At 44.9% G+C, this 21,308-nt stretch overlaps 2 protein-coding genes across 2 annotated transcripts in view; one reads left to right on the plus strand and one right to left on the minus strand.

Moving 5' to 3' along the window:
* Positions 1-316: 316 nt before the first annotated feature.
* On the plus strand, positions 317-9,855 carry ACAA1 (acetyl-CoA acyltransferase 1). Its single transcript, XM_080610870.1, has 12 exons — positions 317-521; positions 1,470-1,563; positions 1,851-1,908; positions 2,678-2,757; positions 3,187-3,229; positions 4,924-5,022; positions 5,440-5,520; positions 7,745-7,935; positions 8,022-8,201; positions 8,973-9,028; positions 9,262-9,407; positions 9,683-9,855. Exons 1-12 carry the CDS (start codon positions 327-329, stop codon positions 9,756-9,758), a joined length of 1,299 nt encoding a protein of 432 aa, XP_080466996.1. The 5' UTR covers positions 317-326; the 3' UTR covers positions 9,759-9,855.
* Positions 9,856-11,837: 1,982 nt separating this feature from the next.
* DLEC1 (DLEC1 cilia and flagella associated protein) overlaps positions 11,838-21,308 on the minus strand; it is a gene marked incomplete at both ends in the record, with an annotated part of 39,963 nt that continues 30,492 nt past the window's right edge. Inside the window, 8 exons of the mRNA XM_080609635.1 lie at positions 11,838-11,955; positions 14,556-14,676; positions 15,256-15,409; positions 16,432-16,593; positions 17,473-17,673; positions 18,210-18,294; positions 18,386-18,480; positions 19,701-19,823. Of these exons, the coding sequence (XP_080465761.1) occupies positions 11,838-11,955; positions 14,556-14,676; positions 15,256-15,409; positions 16,432-16,593; positions 17,473-17,673; positions 18,210-18,294; positions 18,386-18,480; positions 19,701-19,823 (1,059 nt within the window). The remainder of the gene's footprint in view (positions 11,956-14,555; positions 14,677-15,255; positions 15,410-16,431; positions 16,594-17,472; positions 17,674-18,209; positions 18,295-18,385; positions 18,481-19,700; positions 19,824-21,308) is intronic.

Below are 21,308 nucleotides of genomic sequence, written 5' to 3' on the forward strand. Positions count from 1 at the left end.
TTTTCCTTTTTTTTTTTTTTCCAGGTTTTCCCCCTCTTTTTTTTTTCTCCTTCTGTTTTTTCTGCACTCCCTTCTTTTCTTCCTTTTTTTCCCCTGTTTGTTTCCTTTCCCTACTTACCTATTTTAGCTGTATTCACCAGCTCACTACTGTTCATTTTACCGCTCCCTGGTGCAGTCTCGCTGCAGGTTCCTGTTCCGCAGCTCTCTGTCAATCCCCATTGCCGCTCCCTGCCCCGTGCTCCCCACTGCGGGCGGGGCTATGCAAACGAGTCCGTGCGTCCCACCGCGTCCCGCCCGCACCCCGTTCCTGAGGCGGCGGTGACAAGATGGCGGCGGCGCGCCGGATGCAGCTGGTGCTGGGGCATCTCGCCGGTTCCCCCCCGGGGACGGGCACCCGGGTTAGCGCCGCGCCATGCGGGAGTCGCGCCGGCGTCTCGCCGCGGGCCGCCAGCCCCGACGATGTGGTGGTGGTGCACGGGCGGAGAACCGCCATCGCCCGCGCCAAGCGCGGCGGCTTCAAGGTATGGCCCGGGGGGACTGTCCTGCTCCCGGGGTGCTACGGGGACTGTCTCCTCCCTGCCCGGCTTCCCCATCGGGGACTAGGTGCTCCCGCTGCCCCTTTTGCTGAGCCCCGCAGTGTGCCGGATCGGAGTCCCCTCAGGCACCGAGTCCCCCAGCACTGCTACCGCTGTCGAGGAGATGTGGGACCCCCAGCCACGGCCCAGCAGCGGGCTCTGCTTTGTAATGGTATAAAAGGCACTTTCTGGTGGTTTTAGTGCCCGCGGGTGCACGGCCCAGGTGCGGCAGGACCACTGGTACTCCAGAAAGTCAGCTAATGTACCGACGAGTTTCCCGACTCCTCTTAAAGCCCGGGTTAGGTCTGTCCTTGCTGCTCTTACCCGAGTGGTCAAACAGAGCAAGCACTTGGAAAGGCAGCATCTCCCTCACCTGCGCAGCCAGGTACCATCCACACCTCACACGGATGTGCTCCCCTTCAGGAGCGGCCCATTTCCCCCCCTGGGTGGCAGTGGCAGTGTCCAGGGGCTCAGACCGAGGGTGCAAGGATGGCCGCAGAGCATGTGCGTTGCTTGTCGTCCTTCAAGATAGGTCTCACCATGCTGGGGGGCCCTCTCACCAGCTGAGGGGTTACCCTTGTTTCTTTCACAAGATCAATTGAAGGGCTCTGCTTGCTAAGTCTTGTCACATAACTCAACACATAGTCGGTTGGTTTTGAAGGCCCTACAAAGTGTGCTCATGAAACTGAGGTAGGTAAGAAAGCAGCACGTGTAACAGTGTGTGAAAGTAAAAAACATAGAACTTTTCCTTTTGTAGGCAATGACAGCCATAATGAGCTGAGAAGTGGAGTAAAGCTGCCTAAGCTGGGAGTCCTGTGAAGTAGCCTGAGGGTGAACTGGTGACAGAGCAGTTACTGGTGTTTGCTGAGTAGCTCTAATCCCCTGTGCTTTTAGGATACTACACCTGATGAACTACTGTCTGCTGTTATGACAGCTGTCCTTCAAGATGTCAGTCTTCATCCTGAGGCCCTGGGAGACATTTGTGTGGGTGAGTGAACAGCCTCTGTCTGGACTTTGAAACTCCTGGTCTGGACAGCTCTCTGGGACAGGCTGCTCCTGGGGTACTTGGAAGTATTGTGGGGTTGGAAGGGGATAGTTTGCAGTATTAGGTTTCTGAAATCAGTGTGTCCGTCGTCACTGTTCTGTCACGTGGTGGGGCTCTGATCTGGGTACCAGGTGGTACCAAGCCATGGCGATGTTCTATCCCCTTTGGTGCCTGCAGCAAATAGTGAGGGGAATGCAACCGATTGACTGGAACCGTATCTTTGCATCCAGGAAATGTGCTGCAGCCTGGAGCCGGCGCTTTGATTGCCAGAGTTGCACAGTTCCTAAGGTAAACTCTCAGCCGGACCGAGGTTCTTCCTGTCTTTCTCAGGCCTTGGCTACGGGGCAGCACTCAGTCAAAGGCTGCAATGAGGCTCATGTGCTCCTAGACTGTTACAGCACATCGCCTTTTGCCTAGAAATTAGACTTTGATTGGGTGTTTTGAGGGGCAGGGACAGGGAGGCAGAGGTGAGGCTGTTTAATCTGTTTGTGCCTCCTGTGTTGGGCCTCTGAATGGGAGATCTTGTTTTGTGGGCTCCCAGCTGTACCTGCTGCTTCTCCACACTTCCAGGCCGCACTTCCCTCCACTCTGTGGTCCCAAAACCATGGAGTTGTCTCAAGTCTTTCTGCTCCTTTCCCAGTATTGGTGGTCACTGGTTTATACTGAGCTGGATTCCAGCTTCTAAATAGCTGGTGTCTGTTGCCAAGTGATGAGGTGCAGGCACAGCCCACCTGTAACTGTGAATATTACAGAGTTTTTCAGTATTTCTGGCCCCAGTCCAAGCTTAGGAACAAGGCGCACAAGAGGCCTTGCTTAGAGTGGACCTTCTGAAGACATACCTGTGGGGAAACAGCCTGCAGAAGCACTTGCAAATAAAGCATGGAAATTATCTATGAACTTTGCTTTCTCTTGGTGCAGGACCAAATAGGTCAACAAATGCATGCAGGGATCTGTCTTGAATTTGAGGGTTAAAGTTTAATCACATGGTTTAATGCTGTCTTTAGAGCTTTGTTTTGTTGTGTCACCGAGTCTTAGTCAGCACTGTCTTGTTTTCTAGTGGTATTCCAGAGACGGTGCCATGCTCGAGCGTGAACCGGCAGTGCTCCTCTGGCCTACAGGCTATTATCAATATAGCAGGTAAGGGATCAGAGACGATGCCTGCCCCACCCCAAGTGTGCCTTTCTCCTGTTCTCCAATCTGTGTGAGCGGTAAAAATAGTGAAAATGTCTGCTGTTAGGAATCCTCTGTGTTACTAGTTGAATACTTTTATATCCTTGAGTGGTCAAGTTTACTCCTATGGAACTAACTTGGTTTTCTGAGAGTGAGTTCTACGATCACTTCCATATCAGGCAGTTTCAGCCCTCTAGTGCTCTCTGCATGTCAAGTCATGGTTGGTCTTCAGCCCCATCAGCTCCTTGACCTGTCTTATTTTGTGGCAGGTGGAAGGGAAGAGGGAATGCCTTGTTTGCCTGTGGTGGGTGCCTCAGGGGTTCATGAAACTGCAGCTGGAATGGAAATGCTTTTGCTCCTAATGATAATAAGAATGTTTCTGCACTGCTGTTACAGGTGGCATCCGAAATGGATCGTATGACATTGGCTTGGCCTGTGGGTAAGAAAGTCTTTCTATGGTATTCTGTCCCTCTGCAAGAGCTCTTGTGTGAGGAATTAGAAACCCCTTCCCACCTCTGTTCCCCCCAAGGAAATAGATGCTGTCCTCATTTGACAAATAGTGAATAAACTCTAAAAGCGGGACCTGAGTTTATGTGATGGCTGCAGATGCAATTTGTATATTTCCAGAGGCTGCTGAGTACTTTTACAGAAGATCAGGTCATGTTAAAGGAGGGGAGGGTGCCTGAATATCCTTTAATTCTCCTGGAAGTTTTGGTCTTGGTGACATGTCAGCTGGAGTTGCAGTAAGAGGCAGAGTATCTGTTACAAGCATGCAACAACCTGTCTTATTAGGGTCCTCTGGCCCTGCTGCGGGATACCACTTGTCTGCAGAGCCTGAAAGAACCCTCCACAATTAGCTTTCTAACTGATCTCAAAATAACTAGTGTCTTAGAAGACCAGCAGCTATCTTGGATAAGGAAATAAATGGCCTACCCATGCTAATAACTGTTCTACAGGCCTACAGGAGATGTTGTTCTGCAGTGGACAGGCATACTGGTCTTTGCTTCGGTCCCAACATCATGAGAAGTGTTTGTTTCTTAGAAGGTTATATAAATGCTAGGTTGGCTTTGGAGAAATGCTAGTGACCACATGCATATTCACTTCAGAAGAATGAATAAAAAATAAAATCTCTTAAGTTACAAATAGCTTTTGTGAGTTGGGTTTATTCCAAGTCACGCTCTTCCCGAGTGGACTCACTCACTCTGTAGGTGGAAAGATACTGGATGACAACATAAACCACAGAAGCTGTGGTTTGCTGTTACTTCAAACCTGATTCTGTACCTTTCTTCAGGGAGCAGATGCAGCTGAAGCCAAGTAATGCACTGTCCCATATTAGAGTTTAAATTCCTGATAAGCTGCTTGGGGAAAGCCCTTGTTTTCTGCTTCTCTTGCATTTTACAGGAATAGTTCCCTTGTTGTTTACTCTTCGTAGTGTCCCTGTGGGGTGCAGAGTAGAACCCTCTTCAAACGCTCTTCCCATTGTAGGCTTCGTGGTCTAGACTGACTTTTCAAATGTTCACTGGTCTTCAGTGATGGCTTAAGTGTGTTCCTGCAGTAAACTTGGATATCTTCAAGCTGTTAATTCATTTGTAGGTCAAAGGCTGCAGCCTCTGGGATCAAGGTCTTAAATTCTTTCTGTTGTGAAATATAAATGGTGTAACTCACTGAAGTGTCTCTGTAGGTTTGCTTAATACTTTCCTTATTTTACTGCCAACCAGTGCTTAACCTGTAAGTTGCATTTTTACGGCTGTTGACAATCTCACTGCAAACTCCACTCCTAGAAACCTAGGTTTCTTGCTGTGTTTGAGGTCAGAAGTGCTGGAATCTTTAGCAATTCCTTCCTAGCTGCAGAAACACGAGAAATTAACTGTTACTAATGACTGACTTTGTTATTCTGTTCCAGTGAAATAAGGACCAATTTAATGTAGCAATCCGTTTTCATTTCATAGTAATTCTGATACTGATGACTGAAGAGCTTCTGCCTTGTCCAGTTCTTTTTTATTAATGATATTTCTATGGGGTAGTAGGAATTCAAGTTGTAAAGACACTGAGTTTTGGTCAGTCTTAGTGGCACAAGAACCACAAATGTACTGTGAAGCACTGTTTGCAAATTCAAATCTTTCCTGTGTTTAGCGTGGAAACCATGTCCCTCAGAAGTGCAAATAACCCTGGTGATGTCAGTTCCAGCTTCATGGAAAACAGCAAAGCAAGGGATTGCCTGATTCCTATGGGGTAAGTGGTTCCTCTTCACAAAGTTTAGGGGGTTTCCAGATAGTCTGTTTCCTCAGTTACTGTACTGTTCCAGATCAATATGAATGTGGTCAGCTTGGATCTGTATGTGTCGGCATCTGCCTTGGTTGTGGTAGAAGATGAATTATGTGAAATGGGGGAAGATCAGCAACTCTGATGAAAGATTTCTTTGTCTTACGTCTTAAGCTCAATGACTTAATGAGCAAGGAAAATGGATTTGAACCTGTTTTTGTCCTAGAGTTGATTCGGGATTGCTTCTGCCAAGCAGTTCTTGGTTGAGAAGGCAGCAGTTAGCTTTGAGACTAAAGCCAGTGCTTGTACTTTGTGTTGTCTTAGGAGAAGCCAACTGCAGATCCATTAGTGTCTCATTGGATTAATTCTTTATTATTGTTTTCCCAGAATAACCTCAGAAAATGTGGCAGAGAAGTTTGGAGTTTCCCGAAAGAAGCAAGATGCCTTTGCCTTGGCTTCCCAACAAAAGTAAATGTTTGGGTTTTTTTTTTAACATTTTAGTTAAGGAATAAATACAGATAGAAAATGCACTGCTAATTCCTAAGCGTGGTTAAGTACAGCCTTCATATTGCCTTCCAAATCTTAATCATGAGTAAAGAAGCTTGAGATTGTCACAGTGAAGATCAGTGCATGTCCTGGGTTGTGTGGTGAGGAAACCCAAGTCCAGAGCTTTACTGGGGACTGTGAGACTAATCTTGTGCATGTACCACCGGGCACTGAGTCCTGAACAGTAAGTGCCCCTGTGTTTTTTCAGCATCCAAAGGATACAACCTCCGTGAGGCTTCTAAAATGAATGTGTTATTCAGTATTTTTGTAGTGGCTTTCACTCAGTATTGTTTGAAACTGAATGTAGGAGTAGAAGCAGAAGGAACCTTTCCTAAGAGGGAATATTTAACTGTAGCTGTATCTACAGGATGGCTGAGCTCATGAGAAGAGTGATGTGTCTTCACTGCAGGTGTTTGGCTCTAAGTGAGCCCAGTCGTACCTCTCATAACGTTCCTCTTAGGTCAGATCACTGCTGAAGTCAGCTGACGCCTGGAACCCACGGGGCTGTTCTGGCATTCTAACAGCAGCAGGTGACATGTTAAAGTCACGGCCATCAAGGAGTTAAAGTAACTTTCAGAGCTCTGTTTAAGCATCGCCCCGGTCCAATTATTTATCTAAAAAGGAAGCCACTGCACAGGCCAGTTAACCTTTAAATTCTGGCCCTGCTTCTCAGAGAACTTGGCATGCCAGCCTTTCTCACTGACACTGAACTGATAACACAAAAGGGTATGTGAATGCGATTCTCACCTCTCACATGAGGAAGGGGGTGATTTTCTGGCCTCAGTCTCAGGATGTCTGTGGAGTTAACTGATCTGTCTTCAGCTCTTTGCTCCAAGTCTCACTTACCTGGGAGTATTAAATATTTTCATTTTATTATAGAAGGCTGAGAGAGCTGGGCTTGTTCAGCCTGGAGAAGAGAAGGCTGCTTGGAGACCTTGGAGCAGCTTCCAGTGCCTAAAGGGGCTGACAAGAAACCTGGAAAGGGGTTTTAAAAGGGCCTTTAGTGACAGGACAAGGGGGAATGGCTTTAAACTAACAGAGGGGAGATTTAGATGAGATCTTAGGCAGAAGTTCTTCCCTGTGAGGGTGCTGAGGCACTGGCACGGGTTGCCCACAAAAGCTGTGGTTGCCTCATCCCTGGCAGTGTTCAAGGCCAGGTTGGATGGGGTTTGGAGCAACCTGGTCTAGTGGAAGGTGTTCCTGCCCATGGCAGAGGGTTGGAACTGGATGAGCTTTGGGGGCCATTCCAACCCAAACCATTCTGTGATTCTATGATTAGTTAAAGTGTAAAGTGATGGGGGTGTAAAACAAGCTTTCAGTCTCCAATTTGTATTCCCTGTAAAGGGTGCTCTGCTCCTAGAAGGTAAATCTAAACTGTGGAGGCTTTTAAAATACCTTGTTGATACGAAAGATTAAAACTGTGCCCTGATTTAATTCTAGTTTAACTAATTCTGTTCTGCTTATTTATATCAGTCTGTTTGTGTCAGTTGTTCCCTCCTGCTAATTCAGCTGTCTTGGGGACCAGATCCCGTCTTCGACACACCTTTACTGCTTAAATTAAATTATGCCCTTCTGCATGGTCACACTGAACTATGCCATAAACACTTCAACTGTTTTGGGCTGAAAGGGTTGCATTTAGATGCCAGAAGATTATACCTGGTCTGTGGTTTAGAGCTCAACGTGTCTTTAATAGGACAAACCCAGGAATGAGTGAAGCTTTAGCCATTCCTTAGCCTGTCAAAAGTTATTAGCATTACGTGGAGGTTTAGCCCACATGCCTAGTTTAAACTCTCAGAAATAAGAATTGGTGTTTGAACAGTTGTGCTGTGACTGTACCATTGGACAAGAACAACTTCATGCTGTGGGCTGTAAGAGTCAGTCACAACAGCATTGATGGGAACAGAACGGGTTTGGGAGAGAATGCCTATAAAAGTTAGTGATACATTTTCCATAATGAAGAGGTATAAAGTTTGTCTTCCCATGAACGGAGCCAAATATTGGCCTGTTGTCTTGTCCAGTACTTGGCAATGTACCTGTGTACTAAGTCACACCTTAGTTCATTCTCTTATTAACTGTTTTCCTTGACATTAGTTCTCTTGCAGTTTACCTCCAGAATATTTTAATCTTTCCTAATCTTCTTTAACAGAGCAGCAAAAGCTCAGCAAATGGGACTGTTTAAAACCGAGATTGTTCCAGTGAAGACCACCATTCTAGATGATCAGGGCAACCAAAAACCAATCACCGTGCACCAAGATGAGGGGATTAGGCCCTCCACAACGCTGGAGGGCTTGGCAAAGCTGAAGCCTGCCTTCAAAGAGGATGGTAGCACTACAGCAGGTCAGCCCTGTTGTTAAGCTGGTGTTCCTGTGGTTTACCTGCCTTGTAATAGAATGTGCTTAGACAAAAGGGATCTCTTGCAACAGGTAATGCCAGCCAGGTCAGTGATGGAGCAGCTGCTGTTCTCCTGGCAAAGCGCTCCAAAGCAGCACAGCTGGGACTGCCGGTCCTGGGGGTGCTCAGGTCCTTTGCTGTGGTTGGAGTCCCACCCGATGTGATGGGCATAGGGCCGGCCTACGCAATCCCTGTTGCTGTGGAAAAAGCAGGTAAGAACCACTTGTTGTTCACCCAGTGTTTGGCACAAGGCAAATCAGACTCTGCAGGCTGAAATTTATATTACTCGAGCCTGTGCAGCAGTCAGCCATAGGAACAATGAACTTAGAGTCAAAACCTTAAAAGAGATCCTGCCTCAGGTTATTGTAGTACTTTTTGCTTATATTCATGTCTAAGTTGTCATCTGCTCACCTTTGAGAAGCTCAGGATTAAATCCCTGCACAATCTGAACAACAGTTAACATGTGGGACATGATTTAGTGTTTTAGTGCTGTTTTCCTTAATATGACCAGTGGGGGGGGATTGTGTTTGGTTCAGGTTTGGGGTTTTTTTTCACAATTTTGGCATCTGACCAGTGCTAAGAGGCTTTCCTCAGGGTTCTTGCCATACTCATGAGGTTAAATAACTTTTATAGCTTGTGATTATTGCTGTGTGCAGCTATTATTGCTTTGATCACCTGTTAACTGATAGTTTTCGGTTTTGGTCTCAAAATACCCTTCAAGCTTTAATCCCTCTGCAAACACATCCCACTTAATCTAAGGAAATTTGGCAAACTCAGCACAAACTACCATGAACTGTTGCAGTTTGCAGTCTTTAGATGTTGTACATGTGCAAGTGTAGGTACCTCACACGGAGCCAATGCCCCTCTTTTTGTCATTAATGAAGTAGGACTAGAACTCATAAAGGGAGGCTGTGAGTGAATTACTCTGAGATAGTCATAAGGCAAAAATACCTACTTTTAAATCCTGGCTTTTTAAACCATAGGTCTGACTCTGGCTGACATTGATATATATGAAATTAATGAAGCCTTTGCAAGCCAGGTGAGTGATCGTCCTGTTTTAAGTTGCAGCATTGCATGGCAGCTGAGTGTATTTCATTTTAAGCACACATCCTTTGAAGCCCCTTGAGCAACTAGGACTGTCTGCTGTCCCTCCTTATGTAGGCACGAGATCACCAGTCTTCTCTGCAGTCCTTTTAGCTTTCTATTGTGGGAGAGCTGGGACCTAATGAAGTTAAGAGCATCTCCATGAAACCATTCCCTCTATCTTTCTAGGCTGTGTACTGCGTTGAAAAGCTGGGCATTCCGATGGAGAAAGTCAATCCCCTGGGAGGAGCCATAGCTCTGGGGCACCCACTGGGCTGTACCGGTGCTCGTCAAGTTGTCACCTTACTCAATGAACTGAAGCGCAGAGGGAAGAGGTGAGCACTGAGGAACAGTATTAACCTTAATGCCTCACGTTAACTGAGTAAGTAGCTTAGTAACCATCGTTGTAGGTTAAACTTTCTCCATCTCTCTGATAGTTTTTGAACATGAATTTCTGATGGCCCTCTTAAGGGAGGGCTCTGTAATGTTTTGCTGCCCTTCTAACCGAAACCATTCTGTGAATCTAGGGTTGAAGGATTCTCTCCCCCCGGCCCCAGCTGATTTAAACTAATCTGTCTTTTTCTTAATCCTATGTGTTCTTCCCTTTCAGAGCATACGGTGTGGTGTCAATGTGCATCGGAACTGGCATGGGTGCTGCAGCAGTGTTTGAGTACCCAGGGAACTAACCTCCAGCCTACTGCCGAAACAATGCAACTGCTAATTCTCTGCCTTCCCTAGTAATAGCAAATGATTTGCACTGTGAAATCAAGTTGGACTCTGGGTCATTACTAGATCTACAAATTTTAGGCACAAACTGTGAAGTAGAATAATCCATAGAGACCTACTGAGCCGGTGGGAAAATGCAGAACTGGCAAATGGCATCCTGACAGCAGAAATGGGTTCAGCTGAGGTCCAGGTGCAGGCCCTCGTGTGGTGATTACAAATGGATATTTCTAATTTAATCAATCCCTTTATTCTGTGACTATTGTTAGAGAGTAGTAGTTCATGGTACAGTATTTTTGTATGACAAATTGTCTAAAAGTGTCACTCAAAAGAAAACTATCAATGCATGTGAAAAGGCTTTTCCAGGGTTGTCTTAAAAGATGTCACCATCTCGCAAGAAGCCTGGAACAGCTTGTTTGAAAGAAGTGCAAAGACTTTACATTGTTTCCTTTACAACTGCATCTGTCCCGTCCAAGTCATAAACTGGCTCTGCCCTAAGGTGTCCCTATGCTGGAGACTGGGCTATAGCTTTCTGCTTCTAGCCACGCTGCTCTGAAGCCTCCAGGGGGGTGAAGTGGAAGGACTAGAATGTAATTCACACAGGAGGTGCCTGAACAGAAAAGTGCTGCTGAATTGCGACAAGGCAGGACTTGAAAGTGGCCTTGCCATCTTTTTTTCCCATCTTTTTCCACAGCTCATGTGACTCTTAAGTTAAAGGAGAGTCTTATGATTAATATTTACTTACCTAACATAAAACAGATTTCAGCATTACTCTTACTGCAAGCACCATATAAACATCAGTGACATCTCAGTGCTAATACAAGTATATATTTCATCTGGTAAAGTTCTCCCTTACCTGTTCTCTGTCTTACAATCGATGAAGCTCAGCACTAACAGCTTGAAGATGAAACGTCCTCATCCACTTTGACAAGTTAAAAAGCTCAGATTTGTAACACAGACTCAAGTTCTTTTTCCTGGCTCTTGGTTTTGTACTTAATAATACAATTGGGTTCTTGCAATATATTTGTTTTCTTTTTCTGGTGGTTGTTAGTTGGAAGCCATGATTAATTAGAGCTCTCTGATAGGCTCCTGTTCCAGTGCTGCAGCCTGTCCCACTCCCCAGCAATCACTCAGGCTATATTTTAGAGCAAGAAGATGAAATTATTCAGTGGTTGCAGAGAGGTATTAGAGTTCCGCAAGGGTCTTTTTTTGCACTGTGTATAGAATGAGTTCTTGCTAGTACAAATTCGGTTTAAACTGGGCAGAAGGCAACAATCATGTGTCTTCTGTTCTCCTCGGGTGGGAAGGGCAGCCCTCTCTTCCCCGCACACACTGCCATTAACAAAAACCTTTTATATAATGGGAGTGGAAAATCTAACAGGCCCAGAAGTGGGAATTTCGGTGACCTTTAGCTAAAGTAATACTAAAAACATTTAGAGAAGTGTGAATAAATGGGAACCATGTGGGGGGAAGGCATTCAAATGCAGAAGGGTTCCTCCCTCTGTAGCTGAAGGGGATGTTCTCAATGCCCAAGCATGATGAAACACACAGGTTGGTCGTCTTCCAAGAAGTCCAGGGAAGGGAAAAAAAGTTGGCTCTTTCCCTTTTAATGTAAGGGAAACAGCCTGGGGAATGCTGGCCTATTCACTGGTTCTTGCCTTTATGATGTGTCAATATCTTTTTAATGTCAAACAAATAAGCAAGGCAAAACAAAAGCTACTTTATGAGGTACAAACAGTCTTTAATTGTAATTGGAGGCATGCAAAGGGGTTTGGCCTAGCTGTTAACCATGACTGCTTCCCTGTTTCAAACCGATTACTTTGCAGAGGCTGGGGGTAGTGGTTAAGCTTATCACAGTGGTAAAAGTAATAGAATGAGATTACGACTCTTTTAAAGAACTTTTTTCCCTCCTCATAACTTAAAATTCCATTCTGCTAAAATTCTAGTCCATAATAAAACAACTGACAATACAGGCTCAGTGGATGGCACATATGCATCCAATCTGTTACCTTGACATTTGTCCCACGGTGTCTTGCTTAAATTTAATAAAGGTCTTCATACCTTCCATCGTAGGTTCCTTGCCCCGTGATCTGTAGCTTGCAAGGCTTCTCCCCCAGTATTCCAGTAACAGTCATGACTACTTTGTATTGAATGTCGCTCCTGAAATGCAGTGCAAAAGGACAGTTCAGTTACAGGGAGATGCAATTCTCTGTTTAGGGATGAGATTAGTTACTTTGTGGAGGAAAAGGGGGACAATGGTGCTCTAAGCCATAAAACTGCGTCTGATCACAAGCATTAGTCTCTCATGCTAGTGTTGAGTCTGGGGGTAGTAGGATCACTTTAGAGTGTCATGGCCCACAGCTACATAGAGGATGTTTGAGAAGGATGGTCCAGCCTGTACCTGAAGTAAAGATGTTATTAACTTCATATTGTAAAGAAAAACTTGAGTATCTTCCTACTGAAAAAATTCTATTTTAGTTAAACAAACTGAAGTTCTGCTGAGGGCTTGTGTTTGGGAACAAACCAACGCCTGCACTGCCCTGATCTGAAAACTGATCCTGTGACAGCATTTGAAACAACAAAGTTTCTGTCAACTCACCTAAGACAAGGGGCAGTCAGTGGAGTCCGGGTTGTAAGTGAACATCAAGCAGCTTACAGCAACCATGGTTTTGTGCTAAGTGGAAGTCTTACAGAGCAACTGGCCTAAGGCTAATGCTGTGCAGTGCTCCAAAGACTGCTCATCTGAAGGATTTCTCTGTATCAAAGAGATAGCTGTTGTAACGGCCTGAGGCAAGAGCCTGTGCTGCCACACAACTTTTATTTTCTTCTCCTCACAAAAGATTCCCCTGCAGGAAGACCACTGATTTAGGGAGGTGAGTTATTAAAGTTACCTCACACCTTGCATATAGTTATTTGCTAATGCCACACTGGTCCCGAGTGCTGGGAGATGTGTAGTCTGGAGCTGAACTGACAAGCTGGCTGCTGTACAGCAGCATCTCTGGTTCCAGGCATGCTGATTGTCAGACAAAAAGAAGTGCTTCCAGCACATTCAGAAACACTACAGGAAAACCTTGGCAGTCAGAGCCTGGGGAGGTCTTTGATCCATGGAGTTGCAGAGCCGGGACAGCTTAGAGCAGCTGCTCAAGGCTTCGTCCCAGTGAGATTCCAGTAGCTCCAATGATGGAGATCTCAGTGTGTTCCAGGGAGCTACACCAGTAGCTCATGTCACCTACACTTTCCTTCTGTAGACTTCCCTGGCAGCATCATTCAAAGTTCCCTGAAATCATTGGGATAGACTTTGCCTTTCTTAAGGTTTATGTCACCATGCAGTAACTTCCAAGAACATAAACTGAATTTTATACAGGAGTTGCATCTCTTTAATTAGAGAGAAGAGATAAAAGGCTTTGGGTCATCGTGAAGTCACAGAATGGTTGGGTTGTAAGGGACCTTAAAGCTCATCTAGTTCCAACCCCCTGCTGTGGGCAGGGACACCTTCCACTAGACCAGGTTGCTACAAGCCCCATCCAGCCTGGCCTTGAACACTGCCAGGGATGGGGCAGCCACAGCTTCTCTGGGCAACCTGTGCTGATGCCTCACCATCCTCACAGGGAAGAATTTTTTTCCCATCAGGAAAAAAAAATCAGTTTCTCATCACCCAACACCCCTAAGTCCTTCTCCTCAGGGCTGCTCTCAGTGCAGTCTCCCCCAGCCTGTATTTGTGCTTGGATTCCCCTGGCCCACGTACAGGACCTAGCACTTGGCCTTGTTGAATTTCATGAGGTTTGCACTGTCCCACCTCTCCAGCCTGTCCAGGTCCCTCTGGATGGCATCACTTCCCCCTGGCGTGTCACCACACCACACTGCTCAGTGTCATCAGCCTACCTCTGCCATGGCACAGCTAGGTCCTAGCCTTGACAAAGGTTATGATGTTTATAGGACATTTTCATCTGCTCGCTTCTGTTCTTTACTGTCATTTGCCTGCAGCTCACGTTATCTTTACTATGTGGAAAACCTTTGCACTAGAGAAAAATACCTTGGTGCTTTTCTTTCTCAAACACCTTGACTGTAACACTAACCATTGCACTAGGCTATGCAAAACAAATGGTATCACTGCATTAGAACAACATTTTGCTCTATTTGTTTCATCGGGAGCTACTCTTAATGCACTTCGGGAAGTACAGGAATTCAAATAATTTCTTTTAGAGAGGAGCCACATAAACTGTAGTGAAGGACCCCTGAGACTGACTGCAAAAGACACTGCACTCTCCTGCGGGATAAACAGATGCTCTAGTGGAATTCTGAACTACTCTGGACACATTTCACCCTCTGTCCTAATTAATAAAGTGCTGGATGCATAAAGGACTCAGTTGTTGTATCAGCCTCTGTGCCGACTTAGACAGCCTTGAGATCTACCTGCTGCTGAAGATGATGCCCTAAAGAAAGAGGTTTTATCCAGTGGTATGTAGTCAGTGTGTTATGCCAACTGTTGGAACAGCATCATTTCAAGTGGATTAATCCAAAGCTGAAATTCTGTGTGTAAAATACAAAAGAAATCCCATATATAGGAGCAGCGTAGAGAATGTGCTTATGTGGAAAAAGTACCAGCTGGGAGCCCAGGATTGGGATGTGTTAGAAGCAAAATGAGCAGTTTGGTAACACAAGAAAAGAGCAGACTTGCTCTTTGCTTTCAGTGACCACTCACACCATAAACTGGGGCTTGACAGGGAATAGCAGCAAGATCTCAGTCCTTTTAACTGTACCTTGCAGTAAAGCTGATCTGCAGAATCGCTTTGGTAGGTGTATCCCCTTCACGTGCCTCCAAAATGCCATTAGTAGGGGAGACAGAAAACACTTTAGCGTTGTTACGCCTTTCCTGTTCATCTGCAGTGAAAGGGGCAAACATCAAAAAAAGAAATACAAATCCCTTCATATATGCTTGTACAGCATATCGTGCTCAAACCAATGCGCCTCCGCACTAGCCAACTAATAAATCATGTCCTGCATGTGGCCATGTCTGTTTTCATCCCCTAATCAAGGGGATCAGTGGCCTCCATGTCAAAATAATAAAGCCCTGATCCTCTTTCCTTTGAAGCCCATCTGTTTTTAACATCATTAGGCAGAAGCTCAAACCAAATGGATGAGGAGCTGCTGCTTCTTGTTGCCTCTTAGGATTGTATTATGAATGAACAAAGCATGCCTATTACTTGTAGGGGTTGTGAGCCAATCTTTGGTTAAATCTGGAGTAACTGCTGCAAGCAACAGAGATACATTGATGTCAAAAAAAAGAAAAAGCCCTCATAAGTGAGAACATGAAAACAGAAGCAGACCTGATTGATATGTTTGCCGCCAACATCCTCATATATTGGCTGTCTATTGAGTGAATGCAGGCAGTCTTACTAAATAAAACCACTGAACAGTAAAACTATGTAACAAGGAAATCCAATTGCAAATGCAGAATACCCAGCAAAGCAGTCCAGTAACTTCTACAGCCACTCCTGTTACACAGGAAGACATGTTCAGTCTTGGTCTGTCCAACAAAGCAGTTCTTGAAATGAACGGTGTGGCAGGAGAGCTTCAGAACAGGAACAGTGAGGTATGCAGTCACTGGGACCAGCTGCAAAAACAAAGGAAAGGGAAAGGAGGAAAAAAAACCCACCTGATTTTTGTAGAGCTTTAATAGAATCTGCTGCAGGTGGATCATTCTTAACCTCAAGCACTGAATCAAGAGTAGTTGCTCTGTGTTCTTTTGTAATAGAGTTGATTCCCCATTCTACAGCTTTCAGTGAATTAAGTTGTTGCTTGTTTTACTTTTTTGGGACAGGTTTTCAAACCAGGCACTGTGATCTTAATGAAATAACATGGAATGAACATCCTCACTTCTTATTTGGGTTTTCTGTAGAGATGCAGACATTACAGCATCTCAGTGTCCCTTAGGACTGTACATGACCCACTGTGAATCATTCAGTTTGTGCAGATTGCCCAAGATTACTATTAAATTGACTGTATCTTAGGTATGGTGCTTGGACCTTACACAAGTCACTCCTCAGAAATACCTGGTACAAAACAAAACACAAACAAAAAACCCCACCAATGCCTGCAGTGTACTGGAACTGCTGAACACTGGGGAGTTTATAGCTTTCCATCTGGAAGAGACTGGTCTTTAGATGTGTGTGTGGGCTGTGAACACACTACATGAGTTAGACAGACCCAGGAGACTTTCAAGAAGCACTCGGGTACTACAGGAGGCAATGCTTGGTGACTCAGTCGCTGGCATGATCACTGAGACAGTCCTGACCCCGTGTCTTAGAAGGACATTGAGAGTCAAACTGTGACTGGGCATGCTGCCCTCAGATTGAGTTGGATCACCATCACTGTCACGCTATGCAAAGAGCTGGGGCACCAGGATTCAGACCCAAAACTGCTCTGTCCATACCAGTGTCACCTGCAGCTTCAACAGAGTCACCTGCAGCTTCAGTGGAGAGTTATTTGCAAATCCCTGGCCGTTCACTTGAACTGGATGACACCATTTAGAGATGGCTATATTTCAAAGCTGAGTAAACCCTAAGGCAATCCAAACAGAGATGCTGATAAAACACAGGCCCTTCTCAGGGCCCAGAGATCTGGTTCTGATCTTACCTGGGTAGTGCAGTTACTATATTCAATGACCAGATTTTGATTAAACTTCAGCTTTCGCTCTCCGTTCTCAAACTGGAGCACTTGGAATCCAGGAAGCAGCTGGGTATCTGGCAAATGTTGATACGTAAGTAACTCCAGAGTTGTGTGGAATGACACTTTCACCTGTGGGAAGAGGAATTCAGATGACCATCACATAAGAAGACACGATGTGCAGGAAATCCAAAGTAAACATTGCTCAAAGGCCCAGATGCACATTTTCCCATTGGAACCCAAAGGTGTCAATGCCAGCAACCAAATTCCCATTGGAACAAAGCATTATAATTCAAGAAAAACCACAGCTATTTCCTATGAATCCAGTACACAGACATAGAGTGTAAAGGTGAACAGCTATTCTCTGAACCACAGCGGAGAAACAGTCTCTAGGAAGACAAATTCCTGTTCTAAATTCCTGAGGTTACAAATACCATATTCCCAAAGCTGTCTTAAACATGCAAGTTGTCTTTCTTCCCACACGTGCAGAATTAAGATATGCTTCCAGGTCAAAATGAACACTAAAAAATGAGAAGCACACTTCAAAAATACAACTGTTAGGGATTCTTTGCACCCCAGCTAATTCTTGTCTTTGGACTTTGCTTCCTTTAATGTCATTGTGTAGACCCCAAGCAAACCAATTTTTTTCTGTTTGCGTTGCCTGTATCTAATGTAAGAAAATAAGGGCCTGCAGCCTTTGGGAATCTTTTAATTTGGCCAGCATATATATGGCTATTGATTTAGGTGAGCTCCAAAAACTACAGGGTTTCCTGCAGGAGGTTGCACCAGGTCAGAGTTGATGAGAAAAGCTCATCAGGGCCACTGCAGAAAAACATTTTGTACCCACAATATAGAGGTCAAACTTTCAGTAGTTGGCTCTTGTTGATATACCAACATTTCCCCTGAAACTGGGAGATTTCTAGACTGGCTGTGTTTTCCTTGTGGTTCATCTGCGCTAACACACAGTTACACTCAACTATCCTGGCACAGCATTATTATTTTTGAGCCTACCAGCATGTTTTGCTGTGGATAAAGTACAAGTTGTGGTTGCTGTCCTTCTTCCTCCCTCTTGCTGTGGGATGTTTTGGTGCTCTTTTGGGGATCTGTGCTGAAGAGGCTGAAGGGTGTAGACAGAAGGAGCCTGAAGTACAGAGGAACCTTAGTGTAATTGATGAGTTTCAGACTTTGAGTCATCACCGAATTGGTCAAAACCTGGTGGAGAAATGATTCAAAACTGGTTAGTTTTAATTCCCTGGAGAGGGTTGTGCTGGTCTGTCTGCTCATTCAGCATCAGCAGGGATCTGAAGGGCTTTACCGCAAAGCAACCCAGTATTTTCTGCTTGTGTTTTCCAAAATTTCTTGAGTAAACTCCCCAATATATAAATAATGTAATATGGTTAAAAAAACTTTGAATGTCAAGAGAAACAGGAACTGACTAGGCTGCTCTGAGTGACTTATTCTATCAGATCTTTTATCCTGAAATTAAATATTTATTTTTCTACTTGCAAGCCCCTCTTCAAAGAAAGAGAAAGACATAAAATAGGCACTGCCTGAGCTCAGTTTTTCTTATTGCTGGCTAAAAAGTATTTAAAGTCCTTTTGTTTTACTTATCTTCCTATGTGCAATATAGACAACTGCAACATGAGGCTACTGGGACTAAAGATGCATTTTAAAAATCAGGTGCATGCAGCTCTGAATTCTCACAATAGTACAAACCAGCCAAATACATCCATGCATAAAATACTTACTCCTAACATAGGATGATCTGGTAAGAGATCACTTGCCATTGCATGAAACACCATTCCTCTGTCAAGATCCATGTCTACTTTCAACCTGAGTGGAAAGAATCAGAGCTGGTCAATGGCCTTTCCCCCAGGCTGATCTATTCTGTGGCTGTACCAGCCATAGGAGTGAGGGTACTTACAGAGCATGCCTTACAAAAGCTTGTAAGTCTACTCGCAGCTGTGGTGCTTCATAGTGGTGCTTGCGATGTACTTTGTTAGGTACTGTCTTTGTATGCTGAAAACAGAATTATGTATAAACTGATAACAATAAAACCCCAAACCTACTTCTAGCCCAAGAGGCTGTTAGACAAAATAGGATTCTGCTTGTTTGTAAGGCACAATGGTGACATGCAAGGAAAGGCAAAAACTAAGCAGTAGTTGAACTCTGAATTGTGGTTAATGCAGATACTCCTTCCCCCAGGTATAAAACCCATCAGGGATGCTTTTATTAAATATTCTATTATCGTTCATTCATTATACCTTGCACTTTTGCAATGATTCATATCAGAGAATTGCAGAACAATTGATATAACATTATTCAAAACCTCACATTAGCCTTTGAGCTGGAGTTGTGGAAGAGGAAGTTTCCCAGAGGAGAAAGATGCTGTCTAAGTTCACACAGGAAGGTGGATGCAGAGCCAGGAACAGAACTCAGCAGTCCTGAGTCTCAGTTCCATTGTTAACTACTGTTATCAATAAAACCTGATGTTGTGATAGTGTTTCAAATCCTGGGCTTTTGTCTGGGGTCTACTGCACCAGACAACGTAAGAAGATGGGGACATTCCTATCCCACAATGCTTCCAAAGCAAATGAAACAAATGAACAACCCCAGTTAAGGAAGGATGTAACAGGGTAGCAGGAACAGGACTGTTTATACAGACTGGCCAGGTACACAGCAGCCTGTACATAAATTACAGGAAGGGAAACAATTATTTTCTAGTCATCTTTTCTAGTCATCTGGACCTCTTGGAGCAAGTCCAGAGGAGGCCACGAAGATGCTCTGAGGGCTGGAGCACGTCTCCTATGGAGACAGGCTGAGAGAGCTGGGCTTGTTCAGCTTGGAGAAGAGAAGGCTTCCTGGAGAAGAGCAGCTTTCAGTGCCTAAAGGGGGATGACAAGAAATCTGGAGAGGGGCTTTTTACAAGTGCATGTAGTGATAGGACAAGGGAGAATGGCTTTAAACTGAAAGAGGGTGGATTTAGATTCAATATTAGGAAGAAGTCCTTTACTGTGAGGGTGGTGAGGCACTGGCACAGGTTGCCCAGCGAAGCTGTGGCTGCCCCATCCCTGGCAGTGTTCAAGGCCAGGTTGGATGGGGCTTGGAGCAACTTGGTCTAGCAGAAGGTGTCCCTGCCTATAGCTGGGGGTTGGAACTGGATAAGCTTTAAGGTCCCTTCCAACACAAACCATCCTATGACTCTGTGATCTTTAGCCTTGCCGTGATAGTCAGTTTACCTTGTCATCTAAACTCATGAAACCGAGAACAAACCCTTCACACTGCACTTCAGTCGCAGTCTCTGGGAGTACGTGTGGGGTGAAGGAAATGCAAACGGAGATGCTGCCACCTCCTGGAACCACCTGCAGTCGAGAGACAACGGTTCAGTAGTGCAGGGAGCTGCCTGGGATTACGCAAGCATCCTTCTTAGCACTGAGCAGCTAAAACTGAGTTGCGCAAGCAACAAAATGACAACATGTGACAACAAAACCGACAATTATTTCAGCTGCAAATATCAGTGCAGCCACTCTTTATCATCAGAGTTTAAGGATAGTCACAGACCAACTCTCTAAGTACACAAACATATGTGTTTGTTTTTAAAAACACCCAGTTCCGCCCACTCTTACCCCATGGCTAACTCAGATGATTCTCCCACAACTGACAATGCTCACAGATAGAAGAAGCATTTTTTAAAGAGTTACAAGTGTGACTTCAGAGTATTTTACAGTTCAGTTTACTCTTTGCTGATTTTTTATTTTACATGAAAGCAGGGAATGTAATCAAATACACCAGTCAGCTACGGCAGATTTTCTGGGATTTACAGGTTCAATAGATCCTGTTTTCTTTAGATGCATTATACATGTTATGGTTAAATCCTACTATTGCTGCAGAAAAACTTTCGCCATCTCCCTAGAGAGCCAATTCACATTTAGCCAAGTTTGTAAGCTCAGGGGCCACATGATGTGTACTGCTTTCAGGCTCCTGCTGTGCAGACGCAAACTCCCCCCTTGCATGTGACCACTGGGTGAGATGTTTGCTGTTGTTGAACCTACATTCAGTAGTGGCAAAACTAGCTCAGCTCTCCTTGCACCGTATTCCCCTGCTCAGAGTGTTGAGGAGTGTAAGAGAGCTTTGCCTAAAGTCTACCAGGGCCAGAACAGAGCTAGTGAGCTCTGTCATGTCATACAACACTGCATGATCTGTGCATTGTGGTCAGAGAGCTTAGCTGTTCAGATGTGGATATAAACCAGCTCTGGCTGGCTCGGCTGCACAGCACCTGAGCTAACAGACCTTCCTGGAGCAATAGCAGAATCATGGAGAATGTTTCTGCAGAGGACAACCTGAATGACTCTACAGGCATCAGCTCCATTCCACAGGGGTAAACCCAGCTGCTGGCTGCTCTGACAGAGTCTGCCTCCATAACACAGCACTTGTTTATTGGAACTATCTCAGCCCAAATAACCCCAGAGTTGGCCATGGGCTTCATTTATTTGAGATGCCATCTCTGTAATTATTTCTTTTATGTAATTTTTAGCTCATTCTAACTTGTAACTGAAGCTCTTTGGCAAAAAGCTTGCTAATATTAGGAATTAAAATTGTCATACTGATGTTTCGGGCAACCCTGTCCCTCAGTGAGATCTTTCCAGTGTTGTCTTTGCTTTAGCTTATTCGTAAGAAATTGTGACACTGTGGCCCCTATTTGCACAATTACTTTTGAAGTACTTTGGGTTACAACAGTTTATCCAAAAGAGTCGTCTACAGAGCAGCAGCCTCCTTTCTAGTTCTGCCACATCTACTTAGCAAATCTGCCCTGGTTAAATGACACCCTTCCAAAGCTTTAGGCTGGA

Source organism: Psittacula echo (assembly GCF_963264785.1).
Source record: "Psittacula echo genome assembly, chromosome: 2".
NCBI lineage: Eukaryota > Metazoa > Chordata > Aves > Psittaciformes > Psittacidae > Psittacula > Psittacula echo.

Excerpts from the sequence above, each read along its gene's own strand:
- ACAA1 (XM_080610870.1), top strand. The coding sequence starts at position 327 with ATGGCGGCGGCGCGCCGGATGCAGCTGGTGCTGGGGCATCTCGCCGGT. Across the intron at positions 5,521-7,744 it reads GCCTTGGCTTCCCAACAAAA|AGCAGCAAAAGCTCAGCAAA; the intron begins GTAAATGTTTGG and ends CTTCTTTAACAG. Across the intron at positions 8,202-8,972 it reads TGTTGCTGTGGAAAAAGCAG|GTCTGACTCTGGCTGACATT; the intron begins GTAAGAACCACT and ends TTTAAACCATAG.